At 40.9% G+C, this 17,940-nt stretch overlaps 2 protein-coding genes across 2 annotated transcripts; both read right to left on the bottom strand.

Annotated features, from left to right (window-relative positions):
* Window positions 1-1,687: 1,687 nt before the first annotated feature.
* LOC308092730 (uncharacterized protein) lies at window positions 1,688-4,139 on the bottom strand. Its single transcript, XM_080438832.1, has 3 exons — window positions 4,088-4,139; window positions 2,672-2,969; window positions 1,688-1,968 (listed from the first exon to the last, which is right to left on the bottom strand). The coding sequence occupies exons 1-3, from the start codon at window positions 4,128-4,130 to the stop codon at window positions 1,797-1,799; spliced, it is 513 nt and encodes a 170-aa protein (XP_080294958.1). The 5' UTR covers window positions 4,131-4,139; the 3' UTR covers window positions 1,688-1,796.
* Window positions 4,140-4,952: 813 nt separating this feature from the next.
* mcm6 (minichromosome maintenance complex component 6) lies at window positions 4,953-17,410 on the bottom strand. The gene is made up of 18 exons (XM_080440524.1): window positions 17,222-17,410; window positions 16,326-16,472; window positions 15,817-15,927; window positions 15,440-15,527; window positions 14,717-14,878; window positions 13,743-13,908; window positions 13,294-13,442; window positions 11,820-11,970; window positions 11,137-11,278; window positions 10,110-10,251; window positions 9,471-9,578; window positions 9,220-9,375; window positions 7,850-7,978; window positions 7,596-7,760; window positions 7,028-7,148; window positions 6,428-6,619; window positions 6,017-6,156; window positions 4,953-5,721 (listed from the first exon to the last, which is right to left on the bottom strand). Exons 1-18 carry the CDS (start codon window positions 17,317-17,319, stop codon window positions 5,614-5,616), a joined length of 2,475 nt encoding a protein of 824 aa, XP_080296650.1. The 5' UTR covers window positions 17,320-17,410; the 3' UTR covers window positions 4,953-5,613.
* Between the last annotated feature and the right edge of the window lie 530 nt (window positions 17,411-17,940).

Here is a 17,940-nt window from a genome sequence, read left to right as displayed (position 1 = left end):
AGAATTGCTGCTATACGAAAATGTATTGTTACTGCACTGTTACTTATTTTTATTTTCATTTGTAATAAAATGTTACTGACATCACAAGGTATTCTTCATTTTACGTATTGGTCCAGTATATTATTAATTCATATCAGTCACTGTATTCCAGTGGGGCAAGGCAGCCTACTTTAAGTCTTAAACAAAATATATAAAACATGACCCTAACCCTCAACAGTGGGATAAAATCAATATAGTAACGTCTTATGCAAATGAGCCATGCGGTCAAATGTAAACAAACCGCTAGTGCAGTGACTAGTCTGGATCTGTCATGACCGTCATGGATGAACTTCAACCTGGTGTTTGCACTTTCTCCATTTTTGACCCGTTCATCTACATAAATGTTCGGATTTCAAATATAAAGTTTATGACCCTGGCGAGGGTGGGAGTTGAAGCTGTGACCTTCTACTTGTCATGTGGCTGCTCTATCCATTGAGCAATGGCTGCCCCTTCAAACAATACAGTGGTTCTTACACCTAGAACCCCCATTCAAACTTTAAAATGTTCATCTTACTGTGGACATGTTTGCCTGAAAAGGAATCTTTGAAATGTTTCATAGTTTTAGAATTGTACTCCTTTAAAAGTTCAGAGATTTATAATGGAGGCCGATGGAAGATTTTGGGACCTCAAAAAATCACCTAGAAACTCCATTCAGTTCAAAAATTCCACCTTACTGTGGACATGCATCCTTGAGATGTTTTACTTTGAAATGATTTGTAGAATTTGTAGTTCAAAGATAATAATTAGTAATCGAAATTCACTGGGTTGGTCATAGTGACAACAAAGTATTCCAGTTTTGTAATATTTATTAAAAAAAATTGGGAGGTGTGTGCCAGAGAGAGAGAGAGAGAGAGAGAGAGAGAGAGAGAGAGAGAGAGAGAGAGAGAGAGAGAGAGAGAGAGAGAGAGAGAGAGAGAGAGAACTCACACCTTCGAACAAAAAGAACAATCAAATACTGCCATTGCGAAATACTGCCAAAACTCAAGGAGCAAGCAAATTAACATGAATGGCCGTGGCTGCATATCAGTGAGGGGCCACACAAAAAGGGTGGAATCCCCAAAACAGGATAAGAACAGGAGACGTCCAGGAACAGGAGTCTCCTGGTGAGAACAGAATGGTTGGCAGGTCTGCTTTGACACCCCCTCCAGGACCCCTGGGTCTCCCCGGACCACACTTTGAGAACCACTGCCCTTCAACATTCCCATACAGAAGAATACAGCCAGTCATGTTTCAAAACAGAATGAAATGACCAAATAGCTACGATACATCTCAGACACACAAAATGCAGTTCCACAGTACAAAATATATCTTTGAAACAAAGGGAGGAAGTGCTGCTTCAGTGGCACCTGTTCAGTGGCTTTCTGAACAGGTGCTGTTCAGTGAAACAGGTAAGCATATTTAAAGGCAAACAAAACAAGAAGTGCTGCTTGTGTCCAATGTTGGGGATATTTCTTCTATTGCACTCTTCCCTTTACATATATTTTCTAATTACAGTTGTAGTTACACCTTTCCTCCCAACTGTGCTGCAACAGCACAAAGTTTCCCACTCTCCTAAATAAAGTCAGTTTGAACAGCAAAATTTACCTTTCCTTGTAATTGTATTCTTGCTCTGTAATGCACTTTGAGCTGTATTTCATGTCATGAAAGGTGCTATACAAATAAAGTTTAATATTATTATCATTATTACACCTCAGTGACACCATTTAAGCTGTGCTCCAAGTCAGAATCATTTCAGTGAGCTCATACATTTGGTCCAGTTAGGGCGGCGAGTTAGATTGAGATTGATGATGGCGGTAACGGCTGCCTTCATACTCCCCTTCGTTTGACTTCTTAATCCTCTGGCGGACTTTCAGCTGTTTCAGACGGTTCTTGTCCACCTGTCTCTTGACCAGGAGGAAGCCGATTATCCCCGAAGGTAGACCTATCATCCTATTATGAATAAATATGGAGGGAGGAGAGACATTAGTTTGTTTGGACAGAGTAAAATGTCTGTTTGAGTCAAGAGGTAAGGAACAGGACAGTCAACCGGTTATAATTAGCTTATTTATCATGTTCATGTCAGCCTCTAGTACTGATATGAAGTTGATCTTTCCTAATATATCCATTATCCAGTAATGCAGGTCACGTCACGTCACGTCACGTCTAACTAGTTGGAAGAGGCGATGAACCAGAAAAGCATAATGCATATCAAACTGGAATAAGCTTGACTCAAAACATGTCAACATTGAAGACTGACATCAGCAAGTGTGGAGGAAAATAAATAGAATATGTGGATCTAACCAGCAGTGGTGGTGGAAAGTAACTAAGTACATTTACTCAAATACTGTACTCAAGTACAATTTGCTTACTCCATTACATCTCAAAAGCAAATATTGTGTTTTTACTCCACCGTAATTATTTGAAAACTTTCGAGTTACTTTGTAAATTTTGGTTATTATTACAAAACCAATTCAGACCTATATATTCTTTGGCCATTTGAAAATAGCCGATCTACAAGCTCACAACACGTCGACACGTTGCGAGCTTGTGATCTTATACATTTGAAATGTGTACATTTTGAATACCAGACTATTTCTACGATAGGGTATTGATACTTTTACTTAAGTAAGAAATGTGCTCCATCACTGCTCACCAGGCATAGCCAATCTTCATCATGGGGTTCTTTCCCTTTCGCTGGGGGATGTACTCAGGACCCTCGTCGTACTCCTCTTCTTCCTCCTTTGCCTTTTTGTTGTCATTCTGTGTGTCTGTTGTCTTCTGTGGTTCTGTCCTCTGTTGTTGGTCAGTCTTGGTACCAGCGCTGGATAGTGTCGGTCCAGATGACAGGTGGAGTGGGCGACAGTGAGCTGCTAGGAGCCGCAAACACAGAGGCGACGCTGTGCGCCGACACCCTGGCGTCCACAATAATCCACCTGACACAAGGTGCACACCTTCAATTGAAAGACACAACTGTGTTTGAGCGAGGAAGATCACTGTTAGCACCTAAACTCAGTGGTGGAAAAAGCACTCACATTTTTTACTTAAGTAAAAGTAGCAATACTGCAATATAGAAGTACTCTGTTTAAGTCCGTAATTCAAAATATACTTGAGTAAAACTATTGAAGTATTGGTATCAAAATTTAAAGTACCAAAAGTAGAAAGTACTTATTATGTAGAATGTCCCTTTTCAAATGGCCAAAATGTATATAGGGCTGAAGTGGGTAATGTAAAACTAAAGTTTCCAAATAATTGTAGAAGTAAAGGTACTGAAAATTGGAAATACTCCAGTAAAGTAAAAAGACCTCACCATGTTACTTAAATACAGTAAGTACTTATTAGTTACTTAACATCACTGGGAAGGTTACTGTTTTCACCTAAATTAAGCATAAAATGGGCCGGGTGACCCGTCTCTTGACTTTTATTGTTTATTTTTTAGCAAAACTAAACAATAAAAGCCTGAAAGATCGAGGCTAGACTGATACTGGTGCGAGCCTGCAAGGACATAATATTAAGTTAATGATTGAGAATTACAATTATGTACGGTTCCTCAGAAGTACCCGTATCGTCCGTATTGTTCAATAAAAAGCATTTTAATCCAATTGGTGGCCATTTTCTCATAGTTATAATGAATCAGAGTGTAATACACCTTCCAACCGATAGGATAGCGTAGTTGAAAGCGTATGCAGAAAATACGGAGAAAATGGCCACGGATCGGATTTTATTTTATTTTATTGAACAACAATAAAGTACGGGTACTTCTGAATGGCCGTACATAATTGTAACATCCATGGCCATGTGGTAAGAATATTATATTTGAAATCTGAACGTTTATGTAGATGTACGGACCAAAGGAGGAGAAAGTGCAAACATTATGTTGAAGTTCATCCATGACTGTCATATAATGACAGTCATGTATCGGGGCTACCCCAAACAGAGCTGTGCTTATTTGTATGACAATTGATTTGTAGCCTTCAGAAAAAAACCTCTACATCTCACCACAAGTTTATCAGAATTTCTATTTACAAAGTACAATTATAAATGCTTGACAGAGTAACTGACTCAAATGTACCTTTCTTCACCAACCCCAGAACCCTCGTACAGGGCGCCGCCATCTTGTGTTGTTTTGCAACCTCGGGCGCGCATGCGCAATTGCGCAGAGGACTTTTCCTGACAGATTAAGACATCTGTCGCCACCTAGTGGATAGAATACAATTGGACAACAGTCTTCTGTTTTGATGCCCCCCAAAAAGGATTGAGTCAATATACTGTATTTATTACTACTATAAAAGTCCAAATACTCGATTGGTTGTTTAAAAACTGGACTCAAGACCTGCTGTGATGATATCCAAGCAGGAAGTAAACCGAGACGCCCTTGACAGTCTAGGGAGAAGGAGAATCAGTGGGACCGGATCCTTGCAAGGTTGAGTTGTAAAGTCAGCTACCTGTGGTTTGTATTTCTGCTTTTTCTCCTAGTGGTGGTTCATGTCGCTGAGAATCACCGATGGAACTCTACTGGCCTGGGGGTTCCTTTGCCCTTTATGTCGTTGGCTGCGGTGCTGGTGTCATTACGGTGATGTCAGTCATATCCATATATGGAGCAAGCGATGTCAGTCATGCCCAAAGATGGGGTCTATGATGTCAGTCTTGGGTGTTTCGGTTAGTTAAGAGTCTCTGATGTCAGAGTTGGGTAGGTCGGTTATCTCCATATGTGGGGATCTTCATATATGGGGAGGTGGGATTGAATAGGTCACTTGGTCAGGATTGAATAGATCATTTATCCCCCTTTATGGGTTTCCGGGCATCCTGCCACGGTCTACCCTGTGGTGGTGTCCATTTATGGCTAATGCTGGCACGTATGCTCTGAACGTTCACTACAACTACCATTATATATCAGTGTACATTAAAGTATATGTACCATAGACCAGCAGGCAAAGATAGACGGACACAAAATAGTTTCAATAAAATGTACTTTATTAAACAAATAAAACAGGCAAAGCACATCTAAGTACACAGGGAGGCAAGCGAAGCCACAAAACCTGTACAACTTGGTAATGAAACCAACTCAGAGAGAACTAGCATGTTCACAAAATGCTCATTGGGTGGAGAATCCAATCTCTAATGCAGTTTAAGAACCCACACAACAGTTGAGTTATTCTATTACTGTATTACCCATCTGTACTTAATTCCAAAGTGGTGGAATCACTGACATCCAAAAGTGTCAGACAAACTAACCCACATGTAGAAGAAATAAAAGCAGCATATTTACAAGTCAGTGTGACTAAAACAAAATATCTTTGTTTAAAAAGGAAAGTGGGCATAGTCCGACCTCTATATGGGAGAAATGATTAACTCAAGAACCAAATATAAAAAAGGAGATCTCAAATGCCAGTATTATGTATTCCAATTGCTACAGTACATATCGGCATTCAATAAAAACATATATGGAAATGTAATTACAAGACTTGTCTCGTATTCATTCAATGATGTACTGCAAGGGCCTCAATGCGTCTGAACCACTTCTGCAGGACGCTTTACAACACTTAGCTGTGACTTCAGTGCGTGACAAATCCTTGGTATGTTTACGAGTTTATTCTACTACTCCAGGGAGAAGTTAGGGTTGACAACCAGAACCACCTCATCTTCTGGACTCTCAGTCCGAGTTCCCTTCAGCCCAGACTGAGACAATTCTATCAGAATGTGATCCTACAAGAAGTAGAAGAACACAGATGCAGCAGTAGTTACTATGGATGTTAGAACATCTCAATTTGAAGCAACATTAAAAAAGGAGAAACATGCTATGGTTTAACGTTTGTGATAAAGACAGACAACGGATTAATGTGAAATCGCTAATGGTTCATAAATTAGATCATAAAACTGTACCCATTGGAGTACAATATTCAGAACGGTTGAGGAAGCTGTAACCCTAAAAACACAATAATAATAAAAAGCAGTACCATGACTATGTATATTACACACCGTCAGGAGACAATGTACTTACATAGTGCACCAGTCTGTGGATGACCTTCTCTATCAACGCCTTCTTGTTGACAAGCTCCTCCTCAGAGTCGATCTCCGACTCAATCTCCTTCAAGTACCAGTTCACCACAGCACTCTTCTTCAGATCCTCCTCTTCGTCAGCTATGCACACACGAGACACACACACACACAAGTTGATAAAAAGCAGATGGTGAAACGTATTTGTGACAACTACAGCAACTTGTCTGAGTGATATTAAGCCCGAGTTATTCCCAGTGTCATGCACTGACAATCTACAAGCTCAACACATCCTGCTGCTGCAACGCATTGTGAGCTTGTAGATTGTCTATTTTAGGTGCGGGACACAATGTGCAACCAAGTATAACTCAGACTTTACAACTCAATGGGGAGAAGGGGGCATGGTGCAACTCACCATCCTCTGCCCTGCGGAGATGCAGCACCAGCAGGTTGGAGATGCGACGGTAGTCTGTGAATGACAGACGGAGAGATGGCTTGGGCTGGGTGCCCGGCTCGGCGTGGCCATTGACAGGGCCGTCAGCGTTGCCGTTCACTCCGTTGACATGTCCGTTGGCGTGGCCGTTCATTCCGTTGGAGACGACAGGTCCTAAACGTTGAAAAGAGGATGGTTGTCGGACTGATTTTGCAAGTCGAGGAAGGATTATGTCGTCCTGGTGCATATTGTGTTTGTATCACATCTCGTTAGTAGTCATTTGTGTCTTGTCAACAAATATTGTATTGTCTCTAGGCCTGTCACAATTACATAATCGCCTAACTGCAATCATTTCAGATAGTCGGAAATTATGTTTTTACATAATCGTTATAGTCACTTCCATATTTTCAAACATTTTCAAAATTATTTCAATTTTTCTTTTTGAAAGTATAGTTATTAAATATGTAAGTTATTTGTAATTCTGCCCTGTGCAACTTAAGTTTACAAAGCCTAAAAGTCAAACATAAATTTGATAATGTTCCAATGTTCAACAACAGTTGTTTGGTGTGTGTGTGTGCCTACCGGTCTCCTCCACCTCTACCTCCATGTCATCCTCTGCTTCCAGGTTGATGTCTGGCGTCTCCACTCTGATGATGGACTTGTTCAACAGACGGAAGGCTTCCTTCACGTGTTTGGGTTGAACCTGGAACGACAACGTACAGATCAGACAAGGATGGAAGTAATGCTGAAGCCATTTTGGCAACTGTCCCTCTTCTTCACACGGTGAAGTCAAACTTCTGTTTTGAAGCACATTTCAGCAGTAGATCATGTCAAAGCACCTCACAGGACAAGCAATATCCTATATTAAAATTGCCTAGAATACAAAAATTACATAAACTAGGCGTAAACATTAACAAAGACGGAACATAAAAAACATTGAATAATAACAATGAATATTGTGGTACTTCAGTGAAAAAGAACTATGAATACAAGCCATAGAAGTTAATCCCCATGTAAATCACATTTTAGATTTTTTTAAGTGGTATTACAATGGGACTAACTGTGATATTAACTGTATGCATCTGTTGCTCAAACTTAGTGTGCACTTAATATCTGAACATATCAGCACGACTAGTCTTTCTTCACGTACCTCATCACAGCAGTGCATGCGGGCCATACCCTCCGACAGGCGGATCATGCTCTCTAGCTGCCGCACCGTGATTCGCCAGGATGAATTGGACACACCCCCTGAACCGTCGCGCTGGCGGAGACGCTTGTACTGCTCCACGATGAACTCCTCTGATTCGCTGGAGATCTACAGATGCAGGGAGGTCATGAGCAACATTTTAATATCAACACTTTCTTTCCAGATATTGCATCATGTAAACTTGTACACACACTTACCTTGGGTTTGAACTGACGGGCAAAGAGCAGATATCTGCGTATCTCATCAAGAGTATACATTCTGTCCACGGATTCATTCAAACGGGAGTGCAGGTCCACAATACGCCTGGCGATGGCGTAGTCCGTAACCTAAAATGATACATTTAAGATTTGAACACAAAACATAACCTGCAACATTGTATGCCAACAGACACACACACACACATCCATTTCTACAACAAATCTATTATAAAGTTGAAGTTGTCGGCCTGTCTGTACACTAGAGATGCGCGGATGGGTTTTTTTGTCACCCAAATCCGCGTTAACAAGTTCATTATCCATCCGCCATCCACCCGCGGTACTTATAGCATCCTATTTATAGATCCGCACCAACCGCACCAAATAATTGTTATTTTCCTGACGTTAGTTTTCTTATAAACAATGTTACTCACCACTGTCGCGATGCAGTGACTGTATACAATCCACAACCATGGTAACAACAAGCGAACGTCTTCATTAAGTTACTTTCGCTTTCAACCACTTTGTTGCCATGTCGGCTTTTTATAAGCTTTTTATAAGCGACTTTTAATATAATAAACTTTATTTATATAGCACCTTTCATGACATAAATGCAGCTCAAAGTGCTTTACAGAAAAAGAAAGAAAAAGTGAAAACAAAACACAGAGCAAAAACAATGCTCTGTGTTGCGACTTTTGGGCTTGTTTGGCACTTGTTTTGGGCTTGTTTTCATAGACCTGGCTACTTATTTCTCTCGCAACCTGGCAACACTGGCTGCCTTCAAAGCAACATGTCGTGAGCGGCTATTTTGTGCCTGGTGTAAAATGACGTAATATTAAAATACTACAAACGCACACACGGTGAAATGTAGTGCTTTTTAAAAGCTATTATAGGCCTATAGATTGATATCATTAATTTAATTCCCGCATTATTTCACCCGCGGTTTATCCAATATGAATTAATAATTATATTTGATTGACCCAAATCCACCCAAACTGCGGTTAACTGCGGCAACCGCGGCTAAAACCGCGATCCGCGCATCTCTACTGTACACCGTATGTGCATGTTTCTGTGTCTGTATGCATGTGTATATGTATGTATGCATGCATGCTATACATTTCACGCCCACATCCCATGTTGGATTGGGCTGAAACTTTCCATAGTGGTGTGTTATGATCGAAGGTAAGGTGATGGACTGGTCAATGTTCTTTTGTTTTAATTATGCAACTTTTTAAAACTTTCATTTTATACTGGAATTCAAAGGAAAGATGAATATATATACAATTTCATCCACGCAATGCTGGTTACGCTACACCGTACAAGCTACAATGGTAAAAGCTTAAGTGGTGAAGTGCACACACACACACACGTACCTCATTGCAGTCATCCACCAGTATGAAGAAGAGGTCAAAACGGCTCATAATAGGCGCAGAAAGGTTGATGTTTTGCTTTAGACTCTTGCTGCGGTCGTAGCGCCCGTTGATGGGGTTGGCCGCAGCCAGGATGGAGGTGCGGGCATTCAGTGTGGCCTGAAGATGGCAAATGAGTAGGAAAACATATAAATACTCTAATGGTGTTTCTTGTGTAGCAGCAAATTAACTTTTAAAGCCATCAAGCTGCTTACCCTGACTCCAGCCTTTGTGATGCTGATTGTCTGCTGCTCCATGGCTTCATGGATGGCCACCTGGTCCCTGACCTCCATCTTGTCAAACTCATCGATACAACACACACCCTGGACGGACACACACACACACACACACACACACACACACACACACACACACACACACACACACACACACATGAAACTAAATCGATAAAAAAAAAGTTCTCCCTCCTGGGGGAAATGACTACTCACTTTCAACATCTAACCCTCAGTATTATCATTTTGCATAATAGAATCCAATAATGTAGTGCAATTTGGTTTTGCAGCACACACACACACATTTCTCAGTAAACATAGTGCCAAATAAAATACGTTTTTCACAAGTAAATAAACAAGAAATGTAGTAAATGTGCGCTGATCTGTGTCGATGCTGAGATCAGAGTTCAGCTGGAGTTCTCTCCATTGATTTTGTCAGAGAAGAGACATGTGAAACTCATCATTTCTACTGCACATAAAAAATACAAATAAAATAGCACACTACTTCCAGAATGCACAAAGGTTTTTGCTGTAGATATTGCAAAACTGTCATTGCAAAACTGTTTGCAAGAAGGCATTTCTCCTGTAGAAAACTGACTAATTCTATGGTGGAAAACTCACGTTGTCGGCCAGCATGAGCGCTCCAGCCTCGATGACAAACTCGTGGGACTCCTCGTCTCGGACGACTGCTGCCGTCAGACCAGCGGCGCTGCTGGCCTTGCCGCTGGTGTACACCGCTCTGGGGCTGAACTCCTCCACATGCCTGGACACAAGACAGCGACAGTATTACTATCATCATGCATACATCGCTAGAAATGCTGTATTATTGTAACTATAACACTTTCATTTGTCAAATGTTGAAGAAGTATGTTATTTTGCAGCTGGAAGTTTGTTGTGCCCATTTATTTTAAAATCTTGCAATGATAACCAACCAGAAGCTACCTTGTTAAATAAAATTATATTGGTCAATTTTGATTTAAATGGGGTCAAAGGGGATATATAACAAATACCAAGGTTAGACAGTTTCAGAGATGATAGGTAGCCGTTAACTCATTTAGACCTGAGTCTTTCATTCAGCAAGACGCCTATCTATGTTCCCCGGTTATCACCCACCACAGCACCAACCAGTTTATGCCATCTGTGCATGTCAAAATAATAACTGAAATTTACAAATTTCTGAAAATATAATTGTCTTCAGAAATATAATTGTCCGAATGTTACAGGGTTTGACTGGAAACAGATTCCAACAAACACGGGAATGACTTTCAGTTCAATGTTCCTGTAGTATCAATGACCTGGCGACAACACAAACCATGATCACTTTCGATACAGGGTGTCTAAAAGCATAAGTCAAAAGTCTTCAGTTTGTCATTTAAATTGTTATGGGACAGTTTCAAAGTCACTACCATTAAGCAGACCCCAACATGCATGTAAATAAATTGATGTACCCGTGCTTGAGCAATGAAATTGTCCAAGTTAATACATTTTCAGGTACCTCCATACAAGACCATAGCCTTTGATAGTGACTATTAATCAGACAACTGAAGTTGTGTGTGTATGGGATGAAAGATGACGCGATGCCTGAATGCAGGTGCTGGGAGTGAACAGACTGGCCTAAAGTTACAGAGTGCGTGCGATTGTGTCGTACTTGAGGAACTGGCTCTTGGCCGTGCTGGGGTCTCCTACAATGCAGACGTTGATGTCACCTCTGAGTGACGTTCTCTCCATGGTTGTCTTTGGAACGCCTCCAAACAGCATCAGGAGGACGCCGCGCTTCACCTCATCATTACCTGAACACAGATGCCAGCAATATCAAAAACCACACATACGCTACGACAGACTGTGGAGCATACACGAGCACAAATACGGAATGTTTTATCGCTACAAAACGTGGTAGAGACATATTCATGAGCGTGTATTAGCTTTGTAAATCTCGGACCATGTGAATACGATTCTTTAGTCAACGATTCAATGCAACATAATATATATTAATGGACATAGAGCTCACTGATTCTCTCCATTTCCAGTGGACATTTCTCAACCTAGTGCCAATTAAGAAATGGTTTCACAAGTAAAATGTATTATATATCTAGCAAATGTGCGCTGATCTGTGTCAATGCTGAGATCAGAGTTGTTGTAGTTCTCTCCATTGATTTTCAGTCAGAGAAGAGACATGTGAAACTCATCATTTCTACAAATACAAAATAGCACACTAATTCCAGAATGCACAAAGGTTTTTGCTGTAGATATTGCACTGTGATTGGGATCTGTCATTGCAAAAAAAAAAATGCATCTTAAGATGGCTGCATGGCGATGCATCTTTGGCCGTACCATGTATGGTAGGGAAGAGGCTGGTACACAGGTTGTGGTAGAGGTTCTTATCCTGGCTCATCTCAAACACCTTCTCCCACTCTTTCACAGACATCTGGCTCTTAATGCTCTCTGCCGTCTGTTCCTCCTCACGCAGCTCCTTGCCGCCAAACTGCAATTCAATCAACAACACACAAACACTTATGGGAAACCTGCAGGATGTTCAGACACATTTGGAATGCTTGAATGTACATGGGGGGTTGTTTGACTTTCTTTTAGTTTAGTTTTTTTTTTTCCAGTAGTTTACATTCTCAGTTCAGATTTCTTTCCATACAAAACATACTGAATTCATCAAAACATTTCTGCCTATTTTTTTTTTCTTCATTACTTTTTACAGCCTTTGTTTTGACTGGAAAAAAATAGTCTATAGCCTAAGCTTATTTCTACCCTTGTCCGGTACATCGTTTACGCTTATAAGTGCCTGACGTGGTCTTCATAGCTCTTGCACCTAACTACCTCACTGAGCTTCTACTCCCTCATGTGGCAGCAGAGATCCTCAGACACAGACACTCAGTTTTATTGGTTGTATCTAGGTCCTGGCTAGTGACTATTGGTGGCCTTTCAGATCAAAAACCCCAGGCTCTGGAAAAGCCTGCCTGATGAGCTCAGGTGAGCCTGCTCAGTATGCTCTTCTTGAAAACCAGTATTTTGTTTTTGTTTAGTTTTTTCACAAAGGGTAAAACATTAATATCTTAAAATAGCTTTGCGCTTGCTTAACTGTCTTTAGAACATGCACATAATATGGTCCCCAACCCCTTTGCATTAGGTTTTTTCTACAGTTGTTTTTATCTTTTTCAATTACATTTCTTTGTAAAGTCTTTGCAACCTTGTCAAAAAAGGTGGCATATAAATAAAGGATGCAACATTACACACACGATACTGGCTAGCTTATTCCCTTTGTAGCAAAGATAATGGAAATGATAGCATTTTGTATCAATATTAATGGACATAGAGCTAGTTGATTCCCTCCATTTCCATTGCCGTTTTCACAAGTTTTTTTTTAAATAAAATCTAGCAAATGTGCGCTAATCAGTGTCAATGCTGAGATCAGAGTTGTTGTAGTTCTCTCCATTGCTTTTCAGTCAGAGAAGAGACATGTGAAACTCATCATTTATACAGCACACAAAAGAAAAAATAATTGCACAAAGGTTTTTGCTTTAGATAATATATATATATATATTTTGCGCATAATATGGTCCCCAACCCCTTTGCATTAGGTTTTTTCTACAGTTGTTTTTATCTTTTTCAATTACATTTCTTTGTAAAGTCTTTGCAACCTTGTCAAAAAAGGTGGCATATAAATAAAGGATTATCATCATCATTATTAGGGGCAACAATAGGGCAATCCACAGGAACAAAAATAACAAACAAGCTCAAACCCCCTCTGCGCGTGTGTGTGTGTGTGTGTGTGTGTGTGTGTGTGTGTGTGTCATACCCGTGGGTTGGTAGGGGCCACACTACAGGCCAGGAAGGCCAGTCTGTAGGACAGTTCTCTGACCCCCAGGGCCTTCAGACCTCTCAGGCCCTCGGTCTCGAAACCCTGTCCACCTCCTGCAACACGGGAATTGGTCTCTGCGCGCACACCTGCACACACACACACACACACTTATTAGTCTGTTTATATGTCTGCTGATTTTATGGCTTTGTTTGCATGTATTGCACTTTTATTGTAAATAAAAACTTCTACCAAACGTTGCAAAACAGTACCATCACCATCCAGTTGCTTCCCACCACACACACACACACACACACACACACTAAACTAAATCCTAGTCCTCATTTATTTGTAATCAAGAAAATTGACATTTTCCCTGACTGCTTTCTCTTTCAATCTTCTGGTGCAAGTGAATTTCAACCCATTAACTCCAAGCGGTGAGGCCGTACCAGGGGTGCTGAGTTGCGACACGTCGGGAACCACAATGAGGGTTCCAGTGAAGTCGCATCGGTCTCCGGCCTGCGCCGTCTCCACTGCCTCCGCCCTCAGGATGATCTCCAGGGAGCGAGGGATGGAACCACGGGGCAGCTCCGCCTGGGTCTCCTGGACACGCACCTGCACAAAACCAACACACCCATACACAAGGTTAATATGCTGCATTATTGAACAGTTGTTCTATTTATAATATTGAAGTCTTTACGATAGAGCAGTTCTCTATATGTGCGAACTCATGTCTGTGTACCTTTGCGTGCAACCATACGCTAACACACACACACATCCATGAGCCTGGAATCACTAATCAAATGCAACATTACACACACACACACACATGATACTGGCTAGCTTATTCCCTTTGTAGCAAAGATAATGGAAATGATAGATACATTTTGTATCAATATTAATGGACATAGAGCTAGCTGATTCCCTCCATTAACATTGCTGTTTTCACAAGTTTTTTTTAAATAAAATCTAGCAAATGTGCGCTAATCAGTGTCAATGTTGAGATCAGAGTTGTTATAGTTCTCTCCATTGCTTTTCAGTCAGAGAAGAGACATGTGAAACTCATCATTTCTACAGCACACAAAAGGGGAAAAAAATTGCACAAAGGTTTTTGCTTTAGATAATATATTGCACTGTGATTGGAATCTTTGCAATCTAGTTCATTGAAAAGGTAATTGCTAGAATAATCGCTAAGAACACACACACACACACACACACACACACACACACACACACACACAGTCTGCCCAAAAAAAAGTCTAGAGCACTTGAGGACCCGGTCAACTAAGGGCCCTTGGGAATCCAGTCAACTAAGAATAGGATTTAAGTAGTTATGGGAGTACATCCTCTCTCAGACTCAGATACAAAAACACAAAGTTCCGCTCTGTTCAAACAGACACACACACACACTATCACCCCCCACCTTCTGGAAGTCGATGAACTTGGACTTGTGCGTGTCAAGGTGGAAACGAGAGCGGTTGTTGCAGACGGGGTTCCTGCAGACGGTGGGTGGGGAGTATTTGAACTGCTGAGGTACATCTTTGATGATCCCCTGGCAGTCCATGCACATGAAACACCCGCTCACCTGCACAAGCAACAATGAGTCAGTATACTGGCAATCTGGCATGGTAAGAAACCACCTGTAATCACAATGCCAGCTGTATGCATTATTTCCAGCATGTATGTGCATTGTGCCAACAAACCAACAAATAATTAACAGATTCAAGTGGCTTGCCAGGTAACATTTGCCAAGGCTTGCCAAGGACATTTGGGCACCTCGATGTAAAATTGGCTATTTTGTCCAAAATGTTAAAAAATGTAATATTTGAAAAATTTGTCTCAAGTCAAGTACATGATTAGAACAATCAACATGCTTAAACATTCGACAATTAAGGTTAAAGATTGCTCTTTCTGTTAATAAAAAATACACCAGATTAACCAGTCAACATGAACGCTTAAGCTTAATTTATACTCCATCACAGGCGTGTCACTTGCCAAAAAGGACTGATCTAAAAGCTAACAACGTATCGCTAGCTTGTAGATGGATTCTTTTTGGTAAGCGACACCGTCATGTCATACTACAGGGTATGTATGGATTAGGCTTTAGGATTATCATGGATCTACTCAGGGTACAGATGTGTCTCACCAGTTCAGGGTGCACTGGGTGTGTCCGCACCACCTGGCCACTGATCCTCACCAGGGTGCCGATACGTTGAGATGACAGCTCGCGGATCCTGTCAATCACACAGAAGATCACATGATCAACCCATTGTTACCAGACACTTTTTTTGTGTCGTTCTAAAAATAATGTATTGATCCAATTCAGTACATAATTGTTTTCCTTCAGAAAAAAATCATAATTAACATGCTTTAATTAGGCTGCTACTTGGGAAGGGTATACTTGTTATGCCGTTATAATCTTATGCCACAAAAGCATTCGGAATCATAGTTACATGAAGGCACTGTAGCTATATAAAGTCACACATGCCCATTAAGATAAACATGACTTTAAGTTTGTCTTACTTGTGTCTGGTAGGCAGGTCCTCGATGGCAACGTAGAATTCTTTGTTAAGAGGAACATTCCCATGATCTCGAGCAAAGTTGCGCACCGACAAACAAAGAAACGGGTAAATTCTGAAAACAGAGACATCGATTCCTGTTATTCATCTACAGCTGGTCAATCTGGAGTCTATGATGCGTCCACTGATTGTTTATTCACCATTAAATATAATAGCAGGCTGGCACACATCTATTATATTATTTATTGTGAATGTAGGGACATTTGAGAAGCTGTCCGCCATTATTAATGTTTTAACTATAAAATCAATGGCAGACACTCTTGTTCTTGTGTGTGTGTATGTATTAACAGTTACTGTACGTCAACAAACTTTACATGCAGAGCAGGTTGAGATGCCTTTAGAGCTGAATTTATAAGGCATATTGCATTAATAAGACATGAGTACAAAATAAATCCTTAATACACAATATAGGGCAGGCTATAGCTGAGATTTTTTTAGTCCACCCAAAGTTACCTGTAGAACTCCTCCTGGATGGTTGTGGCCAGCTCCTGGTTAAAACACTCCAGGTCGGTAAAGCTGACGAGCAGAGTGTTCCTCTCTGGCCTGATCAGCTCCTCTGCCTCCCGGACATACTTCACCTCCCCATCCCCTGTCTGGAACCTGGACGCACATAATGGAACATTGTGTCAGGGCTGCCAACCCTCCTTGATTCCGCAGGAGTTGATTTCAACCACATCTCCTCGATTGTAAATGTTCCTTTATTTCTCCTTGATTTGGTATCAAATTCCCCAAATTCACTAGAACACAGGAAATTACATCTACTATGTTAAAGTCACTGGGGGAGGACCCCCAGACCCCCCCCCCTGTGTGGTCAGTACATGCAATCCTACAGCGACAAACACATTTAAGTAATGAATGGTTATTAAAGATGGGTCTTAAACTGCTTCAGTCAAACGAATTTCTGTAGGCCTACTTTTCGCGTTTTAATGGATGACATTTCAAAATGTACCCATCATTTTCCAACGCTAAAAGCAAGCCTAATAAAAGTATCAAACTCCCAAAATTCATCAGAACACATGAAATTACATCTCTGATCGCCAGACCCAGACCCCCCCCCACCACCACAAAACTCCTTGATTCTCACAGAGTGGATGTTGGCAGGCCTGCATTGTGTGCATACAATACAATCCTCAGTGTGTTCATCTATGCATTTGTAACTCTGAACGTGTACAAATGTAACAAAATGGACCCACATTTGGTTACATTAACTTACATTTGGTTACATTAACTTAGATTTGTACACGCTGAGAGTTAAATTAAGTGAATAATTGTAACCTAAGGGTGAGCATGCCACCATGATGCAGCCTGAGTCCGCACAGAGAACAATAACACGCAGTTTTTACACTTACTCCTCCAAGAAAGCCTGGAATAACTTCTGGCATTTCTCGCCCAGCTCGTCTTTCACCGTTTGCCCCGCGTTGTCTACCGTCTGTGTGTTCAGATCCATGCTGAAATAGTAAACAACTTCAATATAAAAGGTATAAAATGTTGAGATACTTTCTCTACAGTTCGTATCCCGGTCCTCCTCTTGCACTGCACGTTGTGGAAGGGGAGGAGGAACACAATGTTTCGCGCGAAAACCAACACCACGTGACGTTTGGCGCGCCGCTGTTAACCAATGGGGTCTGGTAGCTTCGTGTTCATGCAAACACAGTTGGTGATTCCAACCAATCCTATGAGGCTAGGCAGTATTACGCAGTGGTGTAAAGTAACTAAGTACATTTACTCAAGTACTGTGCTTAAGTACACGTTTGAGGATTTTCTACTTTACTGGAGTGTTTCTAATTTTACTTCTACTCCACTACATCTCAGAGGCAAATATTGTACTTTTCACTCCACTACTATTATTTTACAACTTTAGTTAGTTAGTTTGTAGATTTGTATTATTATTACAAAACATGCATTAACCGCTTCAGCCCTATCCATTCTTAGGCTATTTGAAAAGGTCACAACGTGTTGTGAGCTTGTAGATCTGCTATTTTCAAAGCATTTTGGAAACTTGTGAACTGGGACATTCTGCAAAAGGAGTACTTTTACTTTCAGTACAGCTTAAGTATATTTTAATGCA

The sequence above is a fragment of the Gymnoscopelus braueri genome (assembly GCF_963280865.1).
Source record: "Gymnoscopelus braueri genome assembly, chromosome: 10".
Lineage (NCBI taxonomy): Eukaryota > Metazoa > Chordata > Actinopteri > Myctophiformes > Myctophidae > Gymnoscopelus > Gymnoscopelus braueri.
This window is presented reverse-complemented; position numbering and strand designations above follow the sequence as displayed.